We start from the raw sequence: 24,184 nt of genomic DNA, 5'->3' as shown, positions 1-24,184 counted from the left end.
GAAAACAGTCAAACTTAATAATAATAAAAAAAAAAAAACATTTTTGTTTTTATCTATTTAAAACGTAACAATAATTTATCATTTCAACTCGATTATGTAATATAATTAAATAAGAAATTAAGTTTATTTTTTAGTGGGACAACATTGTACAGAATGCATAAAACAAAAATAATGGTTTAAAAAATTGGTGGCTACTGCACACGTACAGATAAACATTGTCCAGAACTATCTGAGTACACACAGCAGTGCGCGTGCAAGCTTATGCAGTCTAATAAAAGGTGGATGTGGTTGTGTAACATTAGAATTGGCACACGTTTGTTCTTTAATTGCAACAAAACATTCGATCATCCCTGACCTGTCCAACCTTTATAAGGGACAGCTAAACACCAGTGAGTCACTGCCCTCAGAGTTATCTAACAACAAACACATTATGAGGCCTTTAGATGAAACCATAGACAGTATGGATGAAACTAAACCTACTTTTCATGGACTACATATCTGTGGGTTCCAGAGGAAATAAGATGTAAACGCTGCCCCCTGTAGGACTAAAATAATAATGCAAAAACAAGTTTTTTTTCGTGCTGCTTTGTGGTATGCTGTATAGAGATTGGGGACTCGGGGAGTGGGGAGTGGAAACCACAATCGTTGTTGCATCAGAATGTCTTGTGCTGATGTCTGTGGACACTCTACTTTATTACTTTGTAAACGCATTCTATTGGAGTTGAAAATGACGCACTTCCTAGGGTTCTGCCTTTTCTGATAAAACCATCCACAAATTGTTATTAAAAGGGTTAACAGCTGCAGCATATGAATGAAAGGCTCTGTTGCTCAGGAGAAAAAACAAGTCAAAGTAGCATGACAGTTTCATTTAAGGATCCTGGTCAGTGGTTTAGCTTTACAGTTGCACTTACACAACACAATGTGTCCTTTCTATATGACAACATGTGACAATGACAAATACATTGGGGGAAAACCCAAATAAAAACACTGCAAAAACAGTTTTATCAAGATAAATTGAAAATAAAGAAATACCATGTACCCTACCCCATGCATGCATTTGAATTTATCAGAATATAGCAGTTAGTCCTTAAAAGGATGCTTTGAAGAAACCTTGCAAAGAATGAATGCAACATAACACTGAAAATGACAATGTATCTAACATACTTTGAGTATTAGAACAATTATAACAAGGTAAGTGCCAACATAATGCTAAAGCTTCAATGCAACTCACCAGTAATGGACACAATGTAGCAGAGTGATCATATTATGGTTATGGAATAACCTCCTTTAGGGGTTAACAGCTTCTCCCAACAGTTCACTGAGAATCAACATCCCTTTCCAGTAGTTCCAATAGTCAGTGTAGTCAATTGTTTAAAAGAGTCTGCACTCTGATAGGTCGATGAGTACATGCTGGAAGGGGCATCATTCCACTAAGCATAGCAACTTATGTCATGCAGACATAACAATCAGTACTTTTTAAACACAATATAAAATAAAACACTCATTCCTCTGAAACGTTACAGTAGACGGCAATTGAAAAAAAGGAATAAAAATGGAATCTGAAACTGAGGCATATTCAATAAATTAGCAGGGTTTAATCAAATAAGCTTGTTTCACTTTCCATTTCAACCTTATTTAATCAGATCTGGTAAACAAATAACCAAAGGTGGACACCATGTTCTGTGTAAACACAGCCTGAACAAATTACAGCTCATCACTTATGTATATAAAGCACCATGATTTTAAATACGCCTAATACATAATATAAAATCAAAACATAAAATCACAACATCTTGCTTTATGATTTTACAACTTACAAATCAAAAAGATCAGATCTATTTTCTATTTTTACTAGAGCAAAGAAAAAGACAAATAATTCGTTTTGTGGCACCATTTACCCCTCGACTTAATAGCAGTAATCTTAAACTATATATCAGAATCATTATATGAATGGTGTTTCTGATCATTATATACTATTATAGCGTCTTGAGGTTGAGAGTCTCCTCAGGGTCATTAACATCTGCCTGGCATCAGCTGGAGAAGGGCATAATCACTGGCTGTACAATCTCTGTGCCACTCTTCTCATTGGCCATGAACATGATTATCAAGTCAGCGGAGGTGGAATGTAGAGGCCACATGTCTAGATCTGGTACTCGGCAGCCCCCCATAAGAGCATTCATGGACGACCTGATGGTGATGGCAACATCCGTGCCCGGGTGCTGATGGTTCCTCAGAGGGCTGGAAAAGCTCATCTCGTATGCAAGGGTGAGTTTTAAACCAGCCAAGTCCAGATCTCTGGTCCTGAAGAAGGGAAGGGTGGTTGACCAGTTATTCTTTAACCTGGGAGGGTCCCAGATTCCAACGGTGACAGGAAAAACCAGTCAAGAGCCTGGGAAAGATTTTTGACAGCTCCATAAAGGACACAGCCGCATTTCAGCATACCAAGAGCGACCTGACTGCCTGGCTTACAGCGAAAGACAAATCGGGGCTTCCAGGAAGTTCAAAGCCTGTCCTGCCAAGGCTACTTTGGCTCCTGCTAGTGTACGAGGTGTCAATGACAACAGTGGAGGTTCAAGGAAAAAACATCAGTCAGTTTCTCTGGAGGTGGTTGGGGCATGGGGTATGGGCATTCCACCAAACTGCAGCTCCCCATCAGCGGCCTGGTGGAGGAGTTTAAAGTTGCTCGAGCCAGGGGTACCGAGACTCTGACGCTAAAGTTGCAACCGCAGGAATCTGCGTGAAGACTAGAAGGAAGTGGCAGGCCCAGGAAGCTGTTGACAGAGTGGAGGCATGACTGTGGCACAATATTTTGGTGGGCACTGTGGCGGGCAGGACTGGGGGGTTTTCCCAAACCTCGCTATGACAAAACCCATGGAAAGGTGAAGCGTCAACTGGTACAGGATGAGATAAGAGCAGAGGTGGAGGAAAATCGCTGCACCAAGATGGTTGGTTTGTACAAACAAGGAGCCTGGACCAGATGGGAGCATGCAGAATCTCGCAAGATCACCTGGTCAGAGCTCTGCTATGCATTTAATTTCACATCCAATCAGTTTATGACGTTCTCCCCAGCCCGGCCAACTTACATAGCTGGGGAATGGCAAACACTCCAGCGTGCCAAGTGTGCAAGAGGAGGGGCACCTTGGAGCACATCCTTAGTTGCTATTTGAAGGCAAAGTGTGAAGGGCGATATCGCTGGCGCCATACAGTCTTTGAATTTGAATCAATCAACACAGCGTTTCAAGATAGCAAGAATCAGCACGCCCCCAAACAGCACAACCCCTTCATCAGAGCTGGAGAGAGGGCACCTCATCGGTCTAGCTCCGCGGGAGGGTTTATAGCCATTGCACGGGACTGGCTGCTCCAGGTCAACCTAGGAAGGCGGCACAAGTTCCCAGAAAACATCGCTACCACTCTGCTCCGCCCAGACATGGTATTAACAACAGAGTCGACAAAGCAAATGGTCTTGCTAGAACTGACTGTCCCCTGGGAAGACTGGATTGAGGAGGCCACTGAGCAAGCGCAAGAAGGCTAAATATGCAGACCTTGTCACAGAGTACCGGAGCAATGGTTGGAGCCCGCTGTGAGCCAGTTGAGGTTTTATATATAACTTTTTTTTTTAATTATTATTATTATTGGGTCAATCCATCTCAAGTGGTCCAATTGCAAATTTAGATTTTTAAAAAATTTTTATGAATGAAAAAAAAACCCAACAACTTGTTTTAACCACAGCGGCTGTCAATATTTGGGATATATGGAAGTTTAGGATCTCCAGTGCATATTTTAAAATAACAATAAAAAACTGGTGACTTTGCACTACCAATACATAAGAGGTAATCACACAAAAAAATGAAGGCAAATTTAAAATAGTCAGGCAGCCAAATTAAAAATTTTGGAGCGCTTGAGATGGAATGACCCTATTAATATATATTTATTTAAAAAAAACATTAATTAATGAATACAGGGTTCCTACACATTTTCAAATAAAAAATGTCATACTTTTCCAGACTCAAATTTCCAAACCTCTCTAGATTTTTCAGACCATATTTAACATAAATTGTTCATACAGCATTATATTTGATATAGTAAAATCATCTGCTAAGGTTTTTTTTCATTGGTTTTCTCAAAGTGATAGCATGCACTTACATAATGACAAGAAACCTACAACGGTTTATAACCTGCATGTATTCACCTCTGACAAATCAGTTTGATACTGTAAATGTGGTTTGATGCTTTGCACGATCACCAAACAGCAAAGTACAGTCTGAATTAAACATTCAGTACAGTATGAATTAAATGATAATTTACTGCTTTTATCTGTTGCTGGTAATTTGTTTACATATTCGTGTCCCTTTAATTCATTCAGTCGTGCTTGACAATCACCAAACGATCACTAAACTTTAGCCATGAAATCACTCTGCTTGTATGATAAAATTATTTTTATAAATTATTCCATTTAAATTTTAGAAAACTGAATAAGGGAAATAGTTAGGAAAAACAAATATATTTTTCCATACTTTTCCAGACCCTGGAAATTACTCAAATCAAATTTCATACTTTTCCAAACTGCATAGGAAACCTGTTAATATATTACTTCAGTTGAGATTATGTTAGGATGACTGTCTATATCTTTAAACTGTTAACCATAAATAATCAGAACAGACACAATAGTTTTATATTTAATTTATAGCTCTCTCTGACTGACCATACCTGCTTTTATTCAGATCTATATGTCCCAGCGCAGTATCTTCAGCATGTTTACCTCGCCAGTGTTTATGTAACGATGTGTGATCAGTGGATGGTGGGTTATTAATATGTCATCTCTGCTGGTCCAGGTTGCTGCCGGTCAGCAGGTCTCCTCCACAGGATCTATTCAGCAACTCTTTCAGGGCTTCATTGACATCGGTATTAAACACGCTGCTAAAGCTACAGTTTGGGAAGGTGACCTGGAATGAACCCACCACTTCCTGTACCCACTGCAGCTCGGCACTGAGCTCCTTCTGCAGGGCCTCAAAACGTGTCTGCCTCTCCTTGTATCGCTCGCTCACTCGGCTAACGCTGCCATCCACGCTCCTCATGTCTTCGTGAACGCCCCGTCTCTGGGCTTCGACTTTACGAAACTCATAACGAAGCTGGGACAACTCGTGTCTGATGCTTTCGCTTTCTTCTTTGTACCACATCTCCTTCTCATTGTAAATGGACACTAGTGCATCAATGTCCTCCTGCAAGGAGTCGTGGGACGACGCCAGCTGGTAGAAAGTGCCCTCCATGGCTGACACGTCCTCTTCCACCTGTGCGAAGCGTTCAAAGTTGATGTAGGTGTTATTAGGAGGCATGCTGGAGTGGGACTTGATGGTGTACTCTTTAAGACGCTTTGTCTTCAGCTGCCTACGCTCTCTCTTCCTCTCTGGTGCTTTACTGCGCTCGTCCTTATGCTCATTAGACTGCCAATAGACAATGGGGTTAAGATTGAGAGAGATATTTAAAGATTAAGAGAGAGAAAGCATGAAATAGAGGGAATATCAAAATGCACGGTACTAAAAAGACAAGAATGATAACTATAAAGATGACAATAATGATGACTATATTAGCAACCACACCAAAGCACAATAATGTCTGCGACTTCAAATGCTTGAGCTCTTTAAAGCAGTATGGACCCTGCTTTGGAATGGAATCCATACTGCTTTAAAGAGCTCAGGCGTTTAAAGTCGCAGGCGTTATTGTGCGTTGGTGTGGTTGCTTATATTGGCTGTCACTGTTTTTATGCTTTATCAGATGGAAAAAAGTTATTCCAATTATATAATTCCCCTGTGTCGGTATTGTTATAGTTGTGGTGTGGATGGTGTGAACTGTTATTTTACATTTAGAACAGTTTTTAAAACTAAATCTTTATTGTTATCTTTTTAGATATAGTCCTTGGTGTGACTGTGAAAGGGCCTTAAATGCCTTTCAGGGAAACAATCCCAAGCTGATAACATACCTTGATCCAAGGGTGGTTCAAGGCATCTTGAATTGTAAGTCTCTTTCTGAAATACATAATTGAGATGGTAATTAATGCCATATTACACATGACCTCAGATGATGTCAGCTCACTCACTTGGTGTCCTTTTCTAGCAGTTGTCGTATAAACTTCTTGGCAAGCTCACTGGTGTGGCCAAAGAATTCATCATCAAACTCATAGTTCATGGCTGAGATGTTTCCCAGGGTGTCTTGCTTCGTTTCTCCTAGGAAAGGAGACGCCCCGCTCAACCTGCATTTAGAAAGCATATTAGCAGAACATCGCTTAAATCACACATTATTATATTTATAGGCTTAAAAAAATGGTGTACTTACAGAATATATGTAATAACACCAACACTCCTATAAAAGGAAAGCACTTAATTATTTGAAATAAAAACAACATCAAATTATTGAGATATTTTATTTAATATACATAAAAAAAAAGATCTTACCACATATCTGCTTCCAGTCCCAGTGGTTCATAATTCACAATTTCTGGAGCTGAAAAAACGATATGTAGTATAAAGAGGAACAAAACAATAAGAATTTAAAAAAGTGTGTTAGAGGTCGTTCACACAGAACGTGTTTTTGCATTCCACTGTGCTGCTTTTCCATTGTTTTTCTATGTGAACATGAGCTAGACGGATGTGTTTGAATGCCGCTGCATTACACAGCGCTCTAAAAATGCAGACCTCAAGTTTGTTCCACAACCCTGCGTCTCACGTTTTTCAACGCGAAAACATTTTCTGTGTGAATGGCTCCTTAGTGTGCACAGCACTGCAGGCTCTAGGGTTTAAACAGAACACATATCATACCAACAAACTCGGGTGTTCCAAAGATGTTTTTAAATTCAACCCCTTCAGCAATCTTGTGGGCCAAGCCAAAATCAATGAGTTTGATCCGGGGAAGTGGGGCGTTCTTATCCAGAAGCATGATGTTTTCAGGCTGCGAACCGGAAAATAAATTACACACACAGGAGCACACCCCCACTCATATGCACACAAAGACACACTGTTCTTTTGACAGACAATTCTTCAGTGTTCCACATCTGTCAGCGCAAATATGCTGTACTGTAATAATCTTAGCAGTGTTATGAGACCAGTGGGTGTACTGTACCTTCAAGTCAAAATGAGCAATATTCCTTGTGTGTAAATAGTGAACACCCTCAAGAATCTGTTTAATAAACTGTGTGGCTTCCTCCTCACTTAAAGACTCTTTCTGTGCCAGAAAGTCGAAAAGCTCTCCTCCAGACACCCTACAAAAATACATAATCTCTTCTCAATAAGCATAGGCAGGTGAACTAAAACTAAAATATGCACTTAAAAAAAATGATGCAAGCGCAAACTAATATAATAATTCAATCATTTGAATTAGCATTAATACAAGCTTTACTCACAGCTCCAAAATCAGCACCACATCTGTCTTGTTCTCAAACACATCATGTAGCATGACAATATTGGGATGCTGTATCTGCTGTAGGATGTTGACCTCTCGCTCAATCTCTTCTCGGAGCACACCTCGCCGGCTAGCATTACTCTGGCGTTTCTTTATGAACTTAGCTGCAAAATCCCGGCCTGAGCACTTTTCACGACACTGCTTAACAATTGCAAACTGCCCGCTGAAAGACACATGAACTGTTATAAAACACACAGACAACAATTTCATAATTATAAATATAAATAAATAACCATATACAAAAGCATATATAAAGGCATATATAAAAGGTATTTCCAGAAAAGATTTTCAGATTTGAAACTACACTGTGGAATCACAACAGTCTTAAATTGAGACTTAATACAAGCAAGACACCATAATGCATCTTGTGAGTGTAAAGGAAACATGGGACATTCATTTAAATTAGTGCTGTCAAATTGATCAATTGCGATTAATCACAACTAACATAAAAGTTTTTGTTTACATAATATATGTGTATATATATATATATATATATATATATTGTTATATTTATATATATATATATATATATTATATATACTGTATACACACACACAGACATATATTTATACATATACATAATAATATATATACACACATATATATTATGTAAACAAAAACTTTTATGTTAGATGCAATTATCGATTTGACAGCACTCATTTAAATATATTATTTATTATTAATATAATTAATATTAATAATGATTATGAATATTTTATTAAATAGTATTAACATAACTTAATGATTAATATTATTAATTATTATATATTGATTACTAATATATATTATATATTATTTCATACTATTTTTTCACACAGATTGTTAGTTGTTGTTATATTCAGTTTATATCAGGACTCAATTACATTGTTGATGTTTTCACACTGTTAGAGCAGTTTTAATCTCTGATTTTCACAAGCACTGTGCTGGGGTGAAAGTTTTGGGTGGGGTGAATGACTCAATATGTCCCCCTATACATGGCACCTATGAATGCATCTGTGTAATGTGTATCATCACCAGTGTTGCCAGACGTATTTGTACGATAATTTTGACCTTGTACGATCAATGATGAAAAAAACTAAAAACATAATGTACGATCATTTCAGAATTGTGTGACACTTCAAATGATGGTCGTTGTAATCAGGGCTTCTATACTCATTGATCTAGCTGTGGATTCCACGTCTACCGTAGAATAACGTGAACGTGGTGTTACACATGTCTTCCATCTCATCTCACGTTATGTCTTCTCTGCCAATCATCGTGGAGAATGACTCTCTCATGAGCACAAGTTAATGTACTTTTTGTATATTGTATACAAAGTTGTATATCATTAACATGTCATCTCTGTATGTTTACAATAAATAGCTGTATTCTGTACGTTTGACTCGTGTACAATAATTTTCTTCCAAATACTATAATTTTGAGCTTCTGGTACGATACTTTGACATTTCCAATCTGGCAACACAGATCATCACATAGGCTATTGCAGCAATCAGCAAGTAAATCAATAAATCACTAAGTAAACAGCAAAATTCTTACCTTCCAAGTTCTTCTCCAATCTCATAGAAATTCTCAACCTGCTGCTGCTTGAACACAGCCATTGTGATCTTATTTAAAACAAAACAAAAACTCTCCTTAGATTTACTGGACTCATAACAAATAGTATACATAAAGACTTACAATTGTTTAAAGAACAATATAAATTATCTGTGCATGTCAGTCAAAATGGCCCTTTATTGCACAGCCTTCTATAGGCTACAATAAAGCTGATCATACAGTATTATATAGTTTGTTGTGACCTAAATATTTCATTCATGATGGAGGGACAAATTTAGATCTTACTCAAGTGTGCAAGATAACGACGAGGCCTCAACTATATTTAGCCTAAATTTATCCAAGGAAAACGGGTGTTCAAAATGGAAAATGAAAAAACAAACTCACAAAATGGAAATTGGAAAAATCTGTTTTGACAGGTATTTTCTGACTTACAAGATGTGCTTCCCATGCTATTAGCAGTTCTGATGTAGGCCTACCTTTTGATGTTATGACAGATGTTAAAGGAGCTCATCTTGAGTAGGGCTGCACAATATTGAAGAAAAATGCGATAGCCTATGCGATAACTCATTAAATAATGCGATATTCGATATGCGATACGATAATGCTTAAAATGTGTAAAATGAACTTAAAATTATCTTTAAAATATCTTTAAAATTATATAACTACTGTGTTTCACATTCTTTTTGTGACAAGAAAACATCCCCACAACTTCTGAAAGTGAACAGCAGTGTTTTACTGTAGCATGAGAAGTGTTATTTTAACATAAGTGTAAACCACGGGGTTCAGGGTTTGCAGGTTATCCTACATTAGGTTTATTTAACAACAGAAATTGAATAATCAAATTTAAAAATAAAACACTTAGTTTTGTACTGTATGAATTAAAATATATATACTGATTCTTATTAAAGCTTCAAAAGTTATTCACCCAAGAGCAGTGAGTGATTTTCTCTGTCTTTTGTTCATGACCCCAGTTATTGCTTGTCGTTGCGATATGCATATTGCGATATATACATTTGCGATATTTCGATATATTGTGCATGGCATTGCAGCCCTAGAAAGAAGCATTTTTACCTGACAAACATGACAGCTTTATCTAGCCTACTAGCAGTCACCCTAAATAGGTCTGATCGTCACAACACCGGATTACCATATGATCTCAAAAAGACGGTGTAGCCTACTGCACTACTTTAGGCATTCGAAAAAATATTTAGAAATATTCTAGTTACACAAGCACGAGCAGACGCTCTGTAATAAAAATAAAAAAAGTAACATTTAAGGGCTTAACCAAAGAGTTTGTGTGGGGGGGAAAAAGCATATGTTTAAGATCATTAGTACAAGCACAAGATAGCCTACCTGTCATAACCAACAAATGTTAGGCTACGTTCTGAATCCTTTCATGCGTTTTTCATAGAGGATAGCGCACTCGTCGTGAGTCCCAGCAGCTTGTTTCTAAAAGTGGACACGCCACCTGTTGAACTCATGCCTGAGCGTAAAAACGACAACACACTGACAGGCTTGTCCCATGACTTTAAAAAAAACACAAAAAACATAAAGGATTCTTCTGAATGATGTTGTCACCTGCCCGTTTGGTCGCTATGTCGCTCACTGCAGTCAGTTTCAGTCAGATTAATCAATGTAGTTCGTTGTCTCACTCCTCTCTTCTCTTTACTGCTGCTGACATGTGCTAAAAATTATCACTTTTAACACGTGGAAAATAGTTGATTTAGTTTTTGCTGAAGTAATGAAACACTTGCAAATAGGCTAGTTACTTTTAAGTAAATATAATAATAAAGATCATGTCATAATTTGAACCAAGATTTATTTTAATAAGACTTTTAATAGTACAGTAAAAGCTATCAAAAATATTAAATTAATTCAATAATTTAAATGTTCATCATAGAAGAGGTGTATTCAAGTCCTTGTTTGTATGATTGCTATAAATTCAAGACTAGTTCCTGTCCTGGCTGTAAAGTAGTTCTCTTACGAGAGGTCTCTCGTACTTGCGTAAGAAAATCTTACGCTGGGGTAAACCTCTTTTCCTCGAGATATTGAAGCCAAAAATTATCCTTAATTTTGCAATAATGTAAAACGCATTGCAGCAGCATGCAGACATGGGCGAGACAGCTCGCGCGCCCATTGGCTGCTCTGCGGCAACTGCACCAGCCTATCGATAGAGGCTCCTCATGACGTCAGAACCAATGAGGGCGCTTCGCGCCCATTACGTCATGTCCCGCCGAAGTCGGGTGGGGCCAGGGCTATAAATACGGCCCAGAGAGGCTGGTTTGGTCAGTTTTTCATCTCTTCAGCGGACTTCGCATCGCTGGATCCCGAGAGGAAGCCACGCCGTCTGAGCCAAGCACCCAGCGGGATTAGTGCATCTGAAGCAGCTGGTCGACATCTCGCCGCCTTCAGTCGCCGTTTCTGCTGACGCTTTCCGGCGTACTATATCCTTTCATTGCTGTGTGTGTGTGTTCGCCGCTGCGACACGCACATTCTCCTTCTAAAAGAGCACGAGCGTCTTTTTCAAGATGCCTCGTTCTTCCTGCGGCTCTTGCCGAGCTCCACTCAGCGACGGGGACCACCACGTCATCTGTGTTTCGTGCCTGGGTGAGGATCACGCAGCTATCGCGCTCGACGAGGGCGGCTGCCCTCACTGCGATTTAATGCCTTTGGTGACTCTGCGGACTCGCCGAGCATTCTTCCGCAAAGCTGCGCCCGCGCCTTCGCCCGCCGAGCTGCCGTGCCGTAAAAAGCGCCGCGCTCAGCGGGTCCCTGAACCTCCTCCATCCCGCGAAAGCTCGCCGGTGCGCCCGCCAGCTTCGCCGCCTGCTTCACCCGAGTCTCTCACCGCCGGTCAGCGGCCGCCGTCTGCCGCCGGGTCCGCCATTGAGAACTATGAGGAAGTTTTACGAGTGGAGGACGACAGTTGCTCTATCCTGGCGTCGGGCAGTGAGGACTGGTCGAGCTCCGCGGACCTCGCACCACCCTCTCACCGGCCCTCTGGGAAAAGAGCTAGCATCGAGGCGGAGCTGATGCGTCTGCTCGAGCAGGCCGTCGAGAGCCTCGGCCTTGAGTGGTCGACGCCCCAACAGCCTGCACTCAACCGCCTGGACGGCTGTTTTCTACAAAGGGAACGTGCTTCAAATCCTTCAAGACCAGCTCCCTTCCTTCCTGAGCTTCACGAAGAGGTAGCTAAGTCTTGGAGCGCCCCCTTTTCAGCCAGAGTGCGTGCTCCCGTGTCCGCAGCATTCTCCGTAGTCGACGGTGCTAAGGACAAAGGGTACCACTCTCTTCCTCCCGTCGAGGAAGCGGTAGCCGCCCATCTTTGCCCGCCCTCTGCTGGACGGCGCGCTAAGACGGCGCTGCCATCTAAAGCCTGCCGTACTACCTCAGCCCTGCACGGTCGCGCTTACACCGCCGCCGGACAGGCTGTCTCGGCGCTTCATTCAATGGCCGTGCTCCAGATCTTCCAAGCCAACCTTCTCCGCAAATTGGACGAGGAAGGACCGGAAGCTGTGAATCTCACGGATTTGAGGAGCGCGACGGATCTCGCCCTTCGCGCCACTAAATCCGCCGCGCAGGCCATGGGGCGGAACATGGCGTCTCTCACCGTTGCTGAGAGACACCTCTGGCTAACGCTCTCGGAGATGTCGGATTCGGAGCGCTCTGCTTTTCTCGACGCCCCCGTCTCCCCCGCTGGCCTCTTCGGATCTTCTGTCAAGGATTTCGCAGACAGATTCGCCGAGGTTCAAAAGAAATCGCAGGCCATGAAACATTTCCTGCCCAAGCGCTCGAGCTCCGCAGCAGGTCGCTCAAAACAGCCGTCTGCTCGCAGCTCTCAGCCGCAACCCCCAGCTGCCGCCGCCCCACAGCGCCGTCAGCCCAAGGATCAGAGACCGCGCTCTCGCTCCGCCGGCCGCCGCCCCCCGCCGCGTGGGCCACGGCCGAGGATTGAGGTAAAGCCCGAGGCCTCTAAGTCTTCCTAGCCAGCCGACGGAAGCGACGGTGTTCAAGTCCCGCTGCGGCCGAACTTCCACCGAAAATTTTCGCTCGCTCAGTTCCAGTAATTGCGACTGTTCCAGCGTATTTCGCAGTAAACAAGTCGGCAGTACAGCCCGCTTGCCTGCACACAAACGCCGTTTTTACGGCGACCCAGATAAATCCCAAAAAGAGTGTATTTTCTGGTATTCCGGCCACGGCCGATGGTGTTATGAGTGTAGTAAACATGCCCACTGCCCAGTGCCCATTCCTACACACAGACACGGCCCGCCACACACGGCCCGCACAAATAAAACCGACTCATGTCGGTTGTGCACCACATGTAGTGATTGTGCCCACGCCCCAGTGCCCGCAAACACTACACGCTACATGTCTCACGGTTTCTGTAAAAACGAAACCAACGCACATACAGTCTGCACAAACAGACGGTGTTCTCAGCGTTATGCATGGGCCCGTTGTCCCGCGCCCTCATTCGCTCACAGACATATTAAACCCCACGGGGCTCACCACGCTCGCTCTCCCCCAGCACACAGCTGCAGGAGAACTGAGCGCGGGCAGACCGCTCGCTGTGATCAGCGCGCCCCCAGTCTCGCATGCTGCAAACGCGGCGCTCATGTTACAGCACACTGTTGCTCTCCGCTCGCCACTAGATCGCGGCCAGAGCCCAGATATCATTCCACCCCTAGCCACTCACGCGAAAGCGTGGGCAGAGCTCCCCGGGGTCTCAGAGTGGGTGCTAAACATTATAGAAAGAGGCTATTCGCTACAGTTCGGTCGACGCCCGCAACGCAAAGCGGCGCGAATCGAAACTACGGTGAAAAAGGAAGTAGCACACCTACTTCGAGCCGAAATAGCGAAGCTACTGAGCAAAGGGGCTATAGAACCCTTATCACAAGCTCAGAGCGAAGGGGGCATGTACAGCAGATATTTTCTGGTACCCAAGAAAGACGGGGGTCTCAGACCCATTCTAGATCTAAGACGGCTAAACAAAGCACTTCTGAAATGACGGTTCAGAATGCTCACGACCAAGAAAATCCTCTCGCAAATTTGCCAAGGGGACTGGTTCATGTCGATAGATCTGAAAGACGCTTATTTCCAAATACAAGTAGCGTCACGTCACAGGCGATTTTTGAGATTCGCCTTCGAGGGTCAGGCATATCAGTACACAGTCCTGCCATTTGGCCTATCCCTGGCACCTCGCGTATTCACGATGTGCATGGATGCAGCGCTCGCACCCCTCAGGCTGCGAGGCATACGAGTGCTGAATTATCTGGACGATTGGCTGGTTCTAGCTCGATCACAGTCGGAGCTCATAGAACACAGGACCGTATTACTCGATCACCTCGAGAATTTGGGTCTCACAGTCAATTGGACGAAGAGTTCGCTGTCTCCCAGTCAGAAAATATCCTTTCTGGGCACAGATTTGGACTCGCTGTCTATGACAGCACAGCTGTCGCCGCAGCGCAGACTAAGTATTCAGCGCATGACAGAGATTTTTCGCCACAACGCTTTGGTCCCGCTCAAAAAGTTTCAGAGGATGCTGGGTCTCATGGCTTCAGCATCCTCAGTGCTTCAGCTGGGTCTGCTTCGCATGCGCCCGCTGCAGTACTGGCTGAAAGCGCGCGCGCCGCGCAGAGCTTGGACCTCCGGTCTCGCGCTCCTCAAGGTCGATCAGAAATGCGTTGCAGCTCTGAAACCTTGGACAGTGACCGACTGGTACCGGTTAGGTGTAAGCCTGGGGACTTCCTCGAGTGTGAAGGTGGTGTCTACGGACGCCTCAACCTCGGGATGGGGAGCGCTGCTCGAGGGCAGACCGTTATTCGGCCAGTGGTCGGAACGGGAAAAGCTTCTGCATATAAACTGCCTGGAAATGATGGCAGTCGACAACGCGCTGAGGCGTTTTTGTCCCCATATAAAAAGACACCTCGTCTTGGTCCGTTCGGACAACATGTCAGTGGTGGCTTACATAAATCACCAGGGAGGTATCAGATCCAGAATCCTTCACAGGCTGACGGAACGCCTCCTGATCTGGGCTCAGCACAATCTGCGCTCGCTCAGGGCAGCGCATGTGCCCGGCCTTCTGAATGTGGGGCCAGACAGACTGTCCAGAAACAATATTCCGGCAGGAGAATGGTCTTTGCACCCGCAGACAGTCGAACTGCTGTGGAAGGCGTTTGGCAGAGCGAAAATAGACCTATTTGCGTCTCAAGAGAACGCTCATTGCCAAGAATTTTTCTCCAAGAGCAGGGACGCGCTGGCTCACGTCTGGCCCCGCTGCCCGCTCTATGCGTTTCCCCCTGTCACGCTCCTACCCCAGGTGTTAGAGCGAATCAGGGAGAGCGGATGCCCAGTGCTGCTCGTCGCCCCATTCTGGACAAACCAAGCCTGGTTTCCAGTCCTGATGCAGCTGACGAGTACCGCCCCGTGGCCGATACCGGTGAGGAGGGATCTCCTCACACAGGCGAACGGCTCGATCTTGCATCCTTACCCGGAGCGTTGGTCCCTGCACGTGTGGGCCATCAACGGGTACCCGTTAACCTCCCAGCGGGAGTGTTAAACACGATCACACAGGCTAGAGCCCCATCCACTAGGCGGCTCTATGCCTCAAAATGGTCTGTGTTCACTAGCTGGTGTGCAGCGAGTGGTACTCCGCCCTCATGCTGTGGGCTGACGGAGATCCTCTCTTTTTTACAAGAGCTGCTGGATAAGGGTAGAACCCCATCCACGCTCAAAGTTTATGTGGCGGCCATAGCAGCGTTCGCTGAACCACCGCTCGGCCAGTCACTAGGAAGGAACGATCTGGTCATTCGCTTCCTTAGAGGAGCTAAGAGGCTGAACCCTCCCAGACCTCCCTCAGTTCCCGTTTGGGACCTCTCCACGGTTCTGGAAGCCATGAAAGGTGCCCCATTCGAGCCAATACAGTCAATAGACCTGAAACTCTTGTCTTTCAAAACAGTGTTTCTTCTGGCTCTCGCTTCAGTGAAGCGCATAGGGGATCTGCAAGCGCTCTCAGTGAGCGCGACGTGTATGGAGTTTGGACCTAATGACTCGAGAGTCATACTCAAACCAAAGCACGGATACGTTCCAAAATCCCTCAATACACCGTTTAGGGCACAGGTTATCTCTCTGTCGGCCCTGCCGGTATCTGAAGAGGAAGGTGACGCAGGCTTCCTTTGCCCGGTCAGGGCGTTAAGGGCATATGTGTCTCGCTCATCTGTTTTCAGACAGACGGAGCAGCTCTTCGTTTTGTTCAGCGGACGTTCTAAGGGACTAGCTGCGTCAAAACAGAGTCTATCCAGATGGATAGTGGATGCTATTGCGCTAGCTTACACATCCAGGGGCCTGCAATGCCCGATAGGTGTCAAAGCGCACTCCACAAGAGGCATGGCCTCGTCGTGGGCTTGGTCCAGTGGGATTGCCTTGCAAGATATCTGTATGGCGGCAGGCTGGGCCTCCCCGTCTACATTTATAAGGTTTTATAACCTCGAGGTTCCCGCTTTACAAGCTAAGTTGCTCTCGGTTTAATTTTTCAGTACTGCCCGCCCGATGCTATCGACTCGGGATGCTGAAACTGCTAGAGCGTCGATCACTGATCGCCTATATACTTCTGTGGGCAGTGTGTAAGTCCCCCTTATTTATCAGTCCAGGCCAAGTTCGCCCTGGCTGTGTGGAACACTTGATATAATATGCTCTTATCAGAGTTTTATATTACAGGAATGATGCTATTCTAGCCCCTCTTCCCGGATTCCCTGTGAGTCCCTTGTGATTAGGCACTGTATGAGCCCTGGGCACCTGCCCCTGGGACTTTAGTGCTATGTTTCAAGCACGCACGGCGTTTTACATTGTGTTCCCCTAGCGTAAGATTTTCTTACGCAAGTACGAGAGACCTCTCGTAAGAGAACGTACTCGGTTACTAACGTAACCTCGGTTCTCTCTAGAAGAGGGAACGAGTACTTGCGTATCTTGCCGTGCATGCGTCATGTTCTGATTCGCTTCAGCGATGAAAAACTGACCAAACCAGCCTCTCTGGGCCGTATTTATAGCCCTGGCCCCACCCGACTTCGGCGGGACATGACGTAATGGGCGCGAAGCGCCCTCATTGGTTCTGACGTCATGAGGAGCCTCTATCGATAGGCTGGTGCAGTTGCCGCAGAGCAGCCAATGGGCGCGCGAGCTGTCTCGCCCATGTCTGCATGCTGCTGCAATGCGTTTTACATTATTGCAAAATTAAGGATAATTTTTGGCTTCAATATCTCGAGGAAAAGAGGTTTACCCCTAGCGTAAGATTTTCTTACGCAAGTACTCGTTCCCTCTTCTAGAGAGAACCGAGGTTACGTTAGTAACCGAGTACGTTTTATGATCTCCTCCGTGTGGATTTTGATTTGTTAATAAAGACTGTTTGATTAGGATACTCCTTTGTTTCGTCATGCAATTTACACAACCACCGTTACAGAAGAACGAACCTAGATTGGATAAATTTTTTTGTAGCCTTAATCTTTCTTTTTCCCCTCTTCCCCCTCACAATGGACCTACCCACTATCCAACTGCTATGCCTGGAGTAGAAAGACCGTTCAGTGGATGACCACACAAGGGACGCTTTAGAACTGGTGTGCCTAACTTACTATATGAACCGTTCGCTCTGCATTTTTTACCACAACAGTCCAAGGCACACCTGCCAGTGAACGGTCCTCTGGGATATTTCGCCGCGTATTTGGAGTGGGTGCTGGTGAATAAAGGATCAGCATTCACCATCTGCCCCACTGTGGATGACATCACCAGCCCCACTTCAGCCCCAGAGCCCAGCCACCCCCCGCCTCCACCTTGGCTCCTCCCTCCCTCGGCTCCTGCATGACTATCACCCTTACGGCTCTAGCGGGCTCCCTCGTCCCTCCAGCTCCATCTTGTTCAGAAGTCACTCGGCCTACACTATACGGACTTCCGGGTCTCCAGCTGCGCCCTTTGGCTTCGTCGGGCTCCACCTTCTGGCTCCGCTCAGTCCTCTGGCACCCTGGCTCCCCCTCGGACACTCGTCGCTGCAGTGGCGCCTCGGTCGCCTGAACCTTCCGTGTGGACCTATCAGCTCTCCATCTCCGCCTGTGTCTTCACCTCCATCGGCTCTGTCTCCGTCTGATGTCCAACTGGTTAAACTGGCTCCTTCCTCTGTCGACTCCGCTGTGGGCCTTCATCCTGGCTGTTGTCTGGGTCCCCACCTGGCTTCCCCTGCTCCTGGCTCCTCCCTCTGTCATCTCCTCTCATCTCGTGTCCTACCCTTCGCCTGCTACACGTCGTCCTCTAGAGCTCCCTCCTCGATTGGACTTTTTATGGCATGGGGACGTGCCTTCCGGGAGGGGGGACTAATGTAACATGTAGTTCTATGTCTGTTTAGTTTCATTGTGTTTTGGTTCGGTTTTCCCTATTCTGAGATTCCCGAGTTCCCTGTGCTTATTAGTTTCTATAGTTCCTAATTTACGCACCTGTTCTGTTTTCCGTTGAATACTCGTCTGTGTATGTAAGCCTTCAGTTCATTCAGTTTTTTCTTTAGTCTCGTTTATGCTTATGTGTTTTTCTATGTGATAGTTTTTCTCCTGTGATCTCTTGCATGTGGATTTTGATTTGTTAATAAAGACTGTTTATTTTGGACACTCCTTTGTTTCATCATGTTATTTACATAGCCACCACTGTCATATTCTTTTTCAAATTTAATCTAAAACACTTACTAAAAATGAAAGGCAAATATAGAGTCAATAAATATTTGGTTGAAATGTCTTTATGCTTTTAGGTCAATAATCAATATCATTGAAATGACTTCTATTAATTATAAGACTCTGAAACTTTTCTTTTCCCAGTTGAGTATATTCACTTAATACTGTATAGTCTATGAAATTGTGCAGTGGTTGGCCTAGTTCCTGATCCAATCTATATTTTTAATCTTTAATATTTATAAGCATGGCAACTCTGGCGGAAGAACCATCCAAAGATAATGCAATGAAATCACATTACCTGTAAGTTGTTATTGACTAGGCAAATAAACTCAAACAATAGATCCTTTTATACTCGCAAGATTTACGTATGAGGAAACTAGGCAAATGAAGTGTGCCATTTTTCCTGTCGCAGTGAATGAGTAATGGATTTTTGAAGATGGTTTATTGGATGTGTGCAGTGCACTTGTGAGAAGCTCACAATGGAGCAGATAGAGGCAGCTATGTACCAGAAGATGAAGATATCTGAGAGATTAAATGAAAAGCAGATGGAAAGAATGGAGGGAGATCTCACCACGAACAGAGGACAGAGGGAGCCCATCATTAAGTGGTTTGTGGAGACTCAGGCTGTGCTCATCCTGTGTGACGGACGTTTTCCACCCTGGTTCCAGGGCTTCATCTCCAGGCAGTAAGAACTAATGAGAAATAAGAAGTTTGGTAATAGTAACTGTTTCACCATGATCTGTAAAACCATTTGAACGTATACTGTTCGGGTGCAGGCGACTGAGATCCAAATGTTTATGATTGTGTATTGAGGCAGTTGCACTGGTACACTGTGGTAACTGTTGCTGTTTGCAGTGAAGCAGAAGATCAGCTCCAAGACAAGAATGTTGGTAGCTTCCTTATCAGACTCAGTGAAAAAGCCAGTGGATATATTCTTTCATACAAGTAAGAATGAAGATTTCTCTGTAACACTTTACCATAAGATCTAACTTGTTTACATTATTTATGCATTAGCTAACATGAACTGCAGAATAAACAATATCATTTTACAGCATCTATTAATCTTCTTTAATGTTAGTTCACAGCGCAATAACAAATGTTAGCAGATACAACTTTTGGTTTTAAAAATGTAAATGTCAAAATTAACAGTAACTAAGTGAATCAATTATGTAGAAGCGTTGTTCTTTCTTAGTTCATGTGAACTACTGTAGTTTACAAACGAGATTTTGTCATTTTTATTAAATCCTAAGTATATTGTAGCAAAACCCCCCACAATGTACAGTTTGAAGCTGCTGTGTTTCGAGTTGTTTCATTTCTCTAATGCTTTATGTTCACAGAGGACAGGATCGTTGTCGCCATTTTGTCATAAATCAAACCAAGACTGGCATGTTCATCATTTCTGGTGATTCCACCACTCACAACAGTCTCACAGAGCTGATCGATCACTTTAAAACCACACCAATCCAGCCTTTTGGAGAGTACCTGACTTCATACAACACAGAGATGGATTCTGTAGGAGAGGTAAAGTCAACCATTTTTGCATTCTTTGTAAAGGTGCACTCAGTAATTATTCCTTATTAAAAAAAACTTTTACCCATAAAGAAATTGATACTTTGAAAAACTGTTTAAAGTCAAGTTGATGCATATTAGATGAAAAATACATTTAATCATAGCCTATTATAAGCTGTTTTATTTGACATGCTCCATATTACAGGAACATAGAATTCTGAGAATATAGTTCCCAGTGTGTGTACGGTAAGAAGATGGCTGTGTCTCATGTGACCTTGTTATTTGTACACGCTGTGACTATACAAATCACAACATGTAAATAGGAAAATGTTGGTGTTATTTTGTCACTTACTGGGAGCAGTATGCTAGCTGGAGCTGTTTACCTCCAGTCTTTGTGCTAAGCTAGGCTAGCGGTGGGTGCGTCAGACAAAGTTACGGCACGCACAGAGACGAAAAGGGTATGTATGGACTTATCTAACTCTGGGGGATACGGTGAATAAGCTAAAGTCCCAAAAAGCCGGCCCTTTAAAGGGATAGTTCACTTTGAAATTAAATTTTGGTATGTTTTAGCTTACCTCAAGGGCATCCAAGATGTAGGTGTCTTTTTTTCAGCAGTAGTTTCAATTTTGATATTTTTAGGTCAAACCGTTCTTGTCTGTCAGTCATATAATGCAGGTCGATGGTCACTTGTCTCAAACAGCATGCACAGAGTCCAAATTAAAACAATTCCCCGTCGTCCAAATTAAACAATTCCCCATCGTAAGTACACATTGATGGCCTAAGACACGAAACGAGCGGTTTGTGTGAGAAAACGAACAGATTTTATATCGTTTTTACCTCTTGAACTCAGCCACGTCCAAGTGATCTGAGAGCGTGGGCGGGTATAGATATATACAATAGATGTCGCCTTGGCTACTGCGAAACCAGACAAGAACGGTTTGACCTAAAAATATCAAAATTGAAACTACTGCGGAAAAAAAGACACCTACATCTTGGATGCCCTTGAGGTAAGCTAAAACATACCAAAATGTAATTTCAAAGTGAACTATCCCTTTAAGATCACTAGCCAAATACTATCTTGGTAATCTTTTGTTATTGGACAGTTTTGCTTGTGGAAAAACTAAATCATTGCTTACTGTGAATAAAGCACTTATATAAAGGCATCAGAAAGGAAATTGTTTGCTTTAACGTCTAGGTGTTGGGCATATTGGCCAGCACAATATAAACAAAGAATTACTAAGTGCACCTTTAAATACATAACAAATAGAATACTAGCATGTTAAGAATAGTTTTACAATGTATACTTTTGTGTTTCTTTCTTCTAGGATGCCACAAATGAGCTTTATGATGTGGTTAAAAATAAGCCCTGGGTTAATTCAGGAGTGAGCGTTAAGGCTCTAAGAAGTTTATGGGAACAAACTAACAATGTCCCGCATAGCACGCCTCCCGTTCTGTCTTCTAAAAGTGGCCGGAAACTCACAACCTCCACCTCTATTGACAGGAACAGCCTGTCACAGGTAACCATATCAGCTGCTTCCTTGGATACTATCTCTCTGGTAACCACAGCTAATTCTGTGGCGTACATTTTTTTTTTTTTTACATATGTTAAAATTCATGTATGTACTTATGGTTTCAATCATTAGGGTATGAAAATTCCACCGGTGCCAAAGAAAAGTGCACCACTTCGGAATTCCTTAAGCGCTGGTTTTCCAGGTAAAAATCCTTCACATGAACAACCCAGCTTTTCAGAATCAAGGACATCTGGAATGCCAGGTGGAGATGAAAGAGTAAACAGCAGAAGTGATATCATAGACACTAAGGGCTACAACCCTCAGTTAAAGTGGCCTCTCCACCATGAAAACGATCAGTCTCTAACCTCTAACTCTTGTAATCTTATGCCCTCCACCCCTAAACAACATCCCTTACTTCCACCCAAAACAGCCTCCTGCTCTTACGCTGTCCTCGAACTTAAAAAACACCATAATGGAGCTGGCCGAGTGCCACAAACTGACAAAGTAGCCCTACAGCCCAATCCACTCTACCAGGCCTCGTCCATGGTTAACTCGGGGCAGAATGACCAGCCAGGGCTAGTGTATGACAACCGTGCAAAGCCCATCGACAACATCCTTTTAGCAGAAAACCACTATCAAGACATAGGCCTACTTGAACAACGTGACAATGACACCTATGAACCCATGCCTGAGACCAACACCTATGAGGACATTCGAGTGACAGACAGCAATACATATGCAAGTTTGGATGAGATGCAGCCACACACACAAAACATCCTGGGGAAGAAGGTGAGATGAGACCTGACATAATTACAAACAAATATACATCATTTTTGCATTAATTTATGTTGTGAAAAAAATGCTGAAACTGTTGTTTTTAACAGAATCATAAGTGGTGGAAACTTCGCCTGGAGAACAAGAAGTCATAATCATCATATTATTTGAAGAAACACCACAGTTGTAGGTGAATGCAAAAGCTACACATTTAAGTTTAGAATTATAAAGTCATAATTTTCATGTTAGTGTGTGCAGTATATGCGTAACTTCAGTACAGTATGGCTTCCACAGTTACAAAATGCTAAACACTGTTAATGCAAATACAATGGTACAGCGATATTATTACGATAAAACATATTTTGAAAATGTATTTGAATACCTGCTCTGATTATATATATAGTTTTTGTTGCACTCCTGCTGTTTTCTGTTTTCCCAGGACTTTATCTTTTAATGATTATGTGAGCACAGCCTGTCACATTTAAACCTAAAGTTTCTGTAAACCCAATCCAGCGACTCCACACTGTTTGTATGATACAATAGTCTTTGTCTACACATTAGAACCCATAACACCACACAGCATAACTAAATAAAGCATTGAGATAATATTACAGTAAGTGCTCTGTATGAGGTTAGTATTGAGTAGATTGATTGCATTGTTCTTGTCTCCTATAAAGTGATGTGTTCCCCCTATTTTATATTCATGCATGGAATAAGCTGTAGAAGTAGAAGCAGTATAGAATATATACCTATGCAAAACCATGCCTTTCTGTCATGCCTATTTTGTGCCCTCCATTATACACCATCTACTGTAATTCAGTTAAAGCTTGTCTATGGATGGTATCTTTGAGCCACTGAGCCATTTCCACTGGGTTTGGAGTCTTTGGACTCTAAATACTGATTCATTTACAACCTCATGATGGATTGGTGAGCTGCATAACAGCCTATTATGCTATTTAATAAACTATGCTTGCATTGTTTTAGCCATCAAAATGACCTGGCCTATGGGCTTCACTGGCTGTAATAGATAAATGTTTAATGTTTAAAGAGAGTTGGTGATTCATTTCATGATAATTATATATACTTATATTTTAAATTGTACAGTTACTTACATGACGAAACAATTTTACTTGAAGATCCTGTTCTCAAAGTCAAGAAGTGATAGCTTCTCATCTCTCTATCCAAGCCTGCCTCCTTTATTACCCACTGGGCAACCAGTCTCCTCTTCATTTGACTGAGAATGGAGAACATGTACACAGATCATTCAAGATAGAATCAAAACAATCACCCCTTTAGAAAGTGATTAAGACAGTTAAAAGCAAATTTATACCTTTAGCTCTGGCATGATGGCAATGCGACATGACAGGTTTATGTGGAGCGTAGAGGTACAAAATTGGCCATAAAAATGACCTTTACTTCAAGATTTGAACTATACAGAGATTGAGAAATGGTGATGTGTACAAATTAATTATCTCAGCCTAAAACAGGACTTTGAGAATAGTAACAAGCATTTGTTGAATAAAATATTAGGTTCACACAATAAAATCCTGCTAGTAAAAAAAGTACTAACCTGTAAAAAGAGATTCATTACAGAAATGATCAAGTGATTTCATGTCAATTATCTGGTTACACACACCAACCTCACTTTCTGAACCAGTGAAACAAACTATAAGTATGCTGTAT

At 43.0% G+C, this 24,184-nt stretch overlaps 2 protein-coding genes across 4 annotated transcripts; one reads left to right on the top strand and one right to left on the bottom strand.

The window, feature by feature from the left end:
- Positions 1-851: 851 nt before the first annotated feature.
- Positions 852-10,843, bottom strand: dapk2a (death-associated protein kinase 2a). Of its 2 annotated transcripts, XM_082162631.1 has the most exons (11): positions 10,585-10,842; positions 10,360-10,489; positions 8,989-9,056; positions 7,394-7,615; positions 7,114-7,252; positions 6,813-6,942; positions 6,450-6,498; positions 6,331-6,357; positions 6,095-6,247; positions 5,978-6,023; positions 852-5,441 (listed from the first exon to the last, which is right to left on the bottom strand). In XM_082162631.1, the coding sequence occupies exons 3-11, from the start codon at positions 9,048-9,050 to the stop codon at positions 4,815-4,817; spliced, it is 1,455 nt and encodes a 484-aa protein (XP_082018757.1). In that variant the 5' UTR covers positions 9,051-9,056; positions 10,360-10,489; positions 10,585-10,842; the 3' UTR covers positions 852-4,814. The 2 variants fall into 2 exon arrangements, with proteins under 2 accessions (XP_082018757.1, XP_082018758.1); XM_082162632.1 differs by having other exon boundaries at positions 7,394-7,631; positions 10,360-10,843.
- An 8,272-nt stretch (positions 10,844-19,115) lies between these two features.
- Positions 19,116-23,114, top strand: sh2d7 (SH2 domain containing 7). Of its 2 annotated transcripts, XR_014200857.1 has the most exons (7): positions 19,116-19,392; positions 19,563-19,652; positions 20,045-20,228; positions 21,542-21,733; positions 21,860-22,516; positions 22,612-22,745; positions 22,782-23,114. XR_014200857.1 is itself a non-coding variant. In XM_082150790.1 (6 exons), the coding sequence occupies exons 1-6, from the start codon at positions 19,187-19,189 to the stop codon at positions 22,654-22,656; spliced, it is 1,374 nt and encodes a 457-aa protein (XP_082006916.1). In that variant the 5' UTR covers positions 19,116-19,186; the 3' UTR covers positions 22,657-23,114. The 2 variants fall into 2 exon arrangements, 1 of the variants encoding a protein (XP_082006916.1); XM_082150790.1 differs by having other exon boundaries at positions 22,612-23,114.
- Positions 23,115-24,184: the final 1,070 nt, after the last annotated feature.

The sequence above is a fragment of the Leuciscus leuciscus genome (assembly GCF_965113295.1).
Source record: "Leuciscus leuciscus genome assembly, chromosome: 2".
Classification (NCBI taxonomy): domain Eukaryota; kingdom Metazoa; phylum Chordata; class Actinopteri; order Cypriniformes; family Leuciscidae; genus Leuciscus; species Leuciscus leuciscus.
Note: the sequence above shows the minus strand (reverse complement) of the source record. Positions and strands in the feature narration are given on the sequence as shown.

Bases quoted from the DNA above. Each gene is read 5' to 3' on its own strand.
- sh2d7 (XM_082150790.1), top strand. From the start codon at position 19,187: ATGGAGCAGATAGAGGCAGCTATGTACCAGAAGATGAAGATATCTGAG. The intron at 19,393-19,562 runs GTAAGAACTAAT...TGCTGTTTGCAG, and splicing joins CAGGGCTTCATCTCCAGGCA to TGAAGCAGAAGATCAGCTCC. The intron at 22,517-22,611 runs GTGAGATGAGAC...TGTTTTTAACAG, and splicing joins AAAACATCCTGGGGAAGAAG to AATCATAAGTGGTGGAAACT.
- dapk2a (XM_082162631.1), bottom strand. From the start codon at position 9,050: ATGGCTGTGTTCAAGCAGCAGCAGGTTGAGAATTTCTATGAGATTGGA. The intron at 7,253-7,393 runs GTGAGTAAAGCT...GTATTTTTGTAG, and splicing joins GTGGTGCTGATTTTGGAGCT to GGTGTCTGGAGGAGAGCTTT. The intron at 6,358-6,449 runs GTAAGATCTTTT...TTCCTTTTATAG, and splicing joins GGACTGGAAGCAGATATGTG to GAGTGTTGGTGTTATTACAT.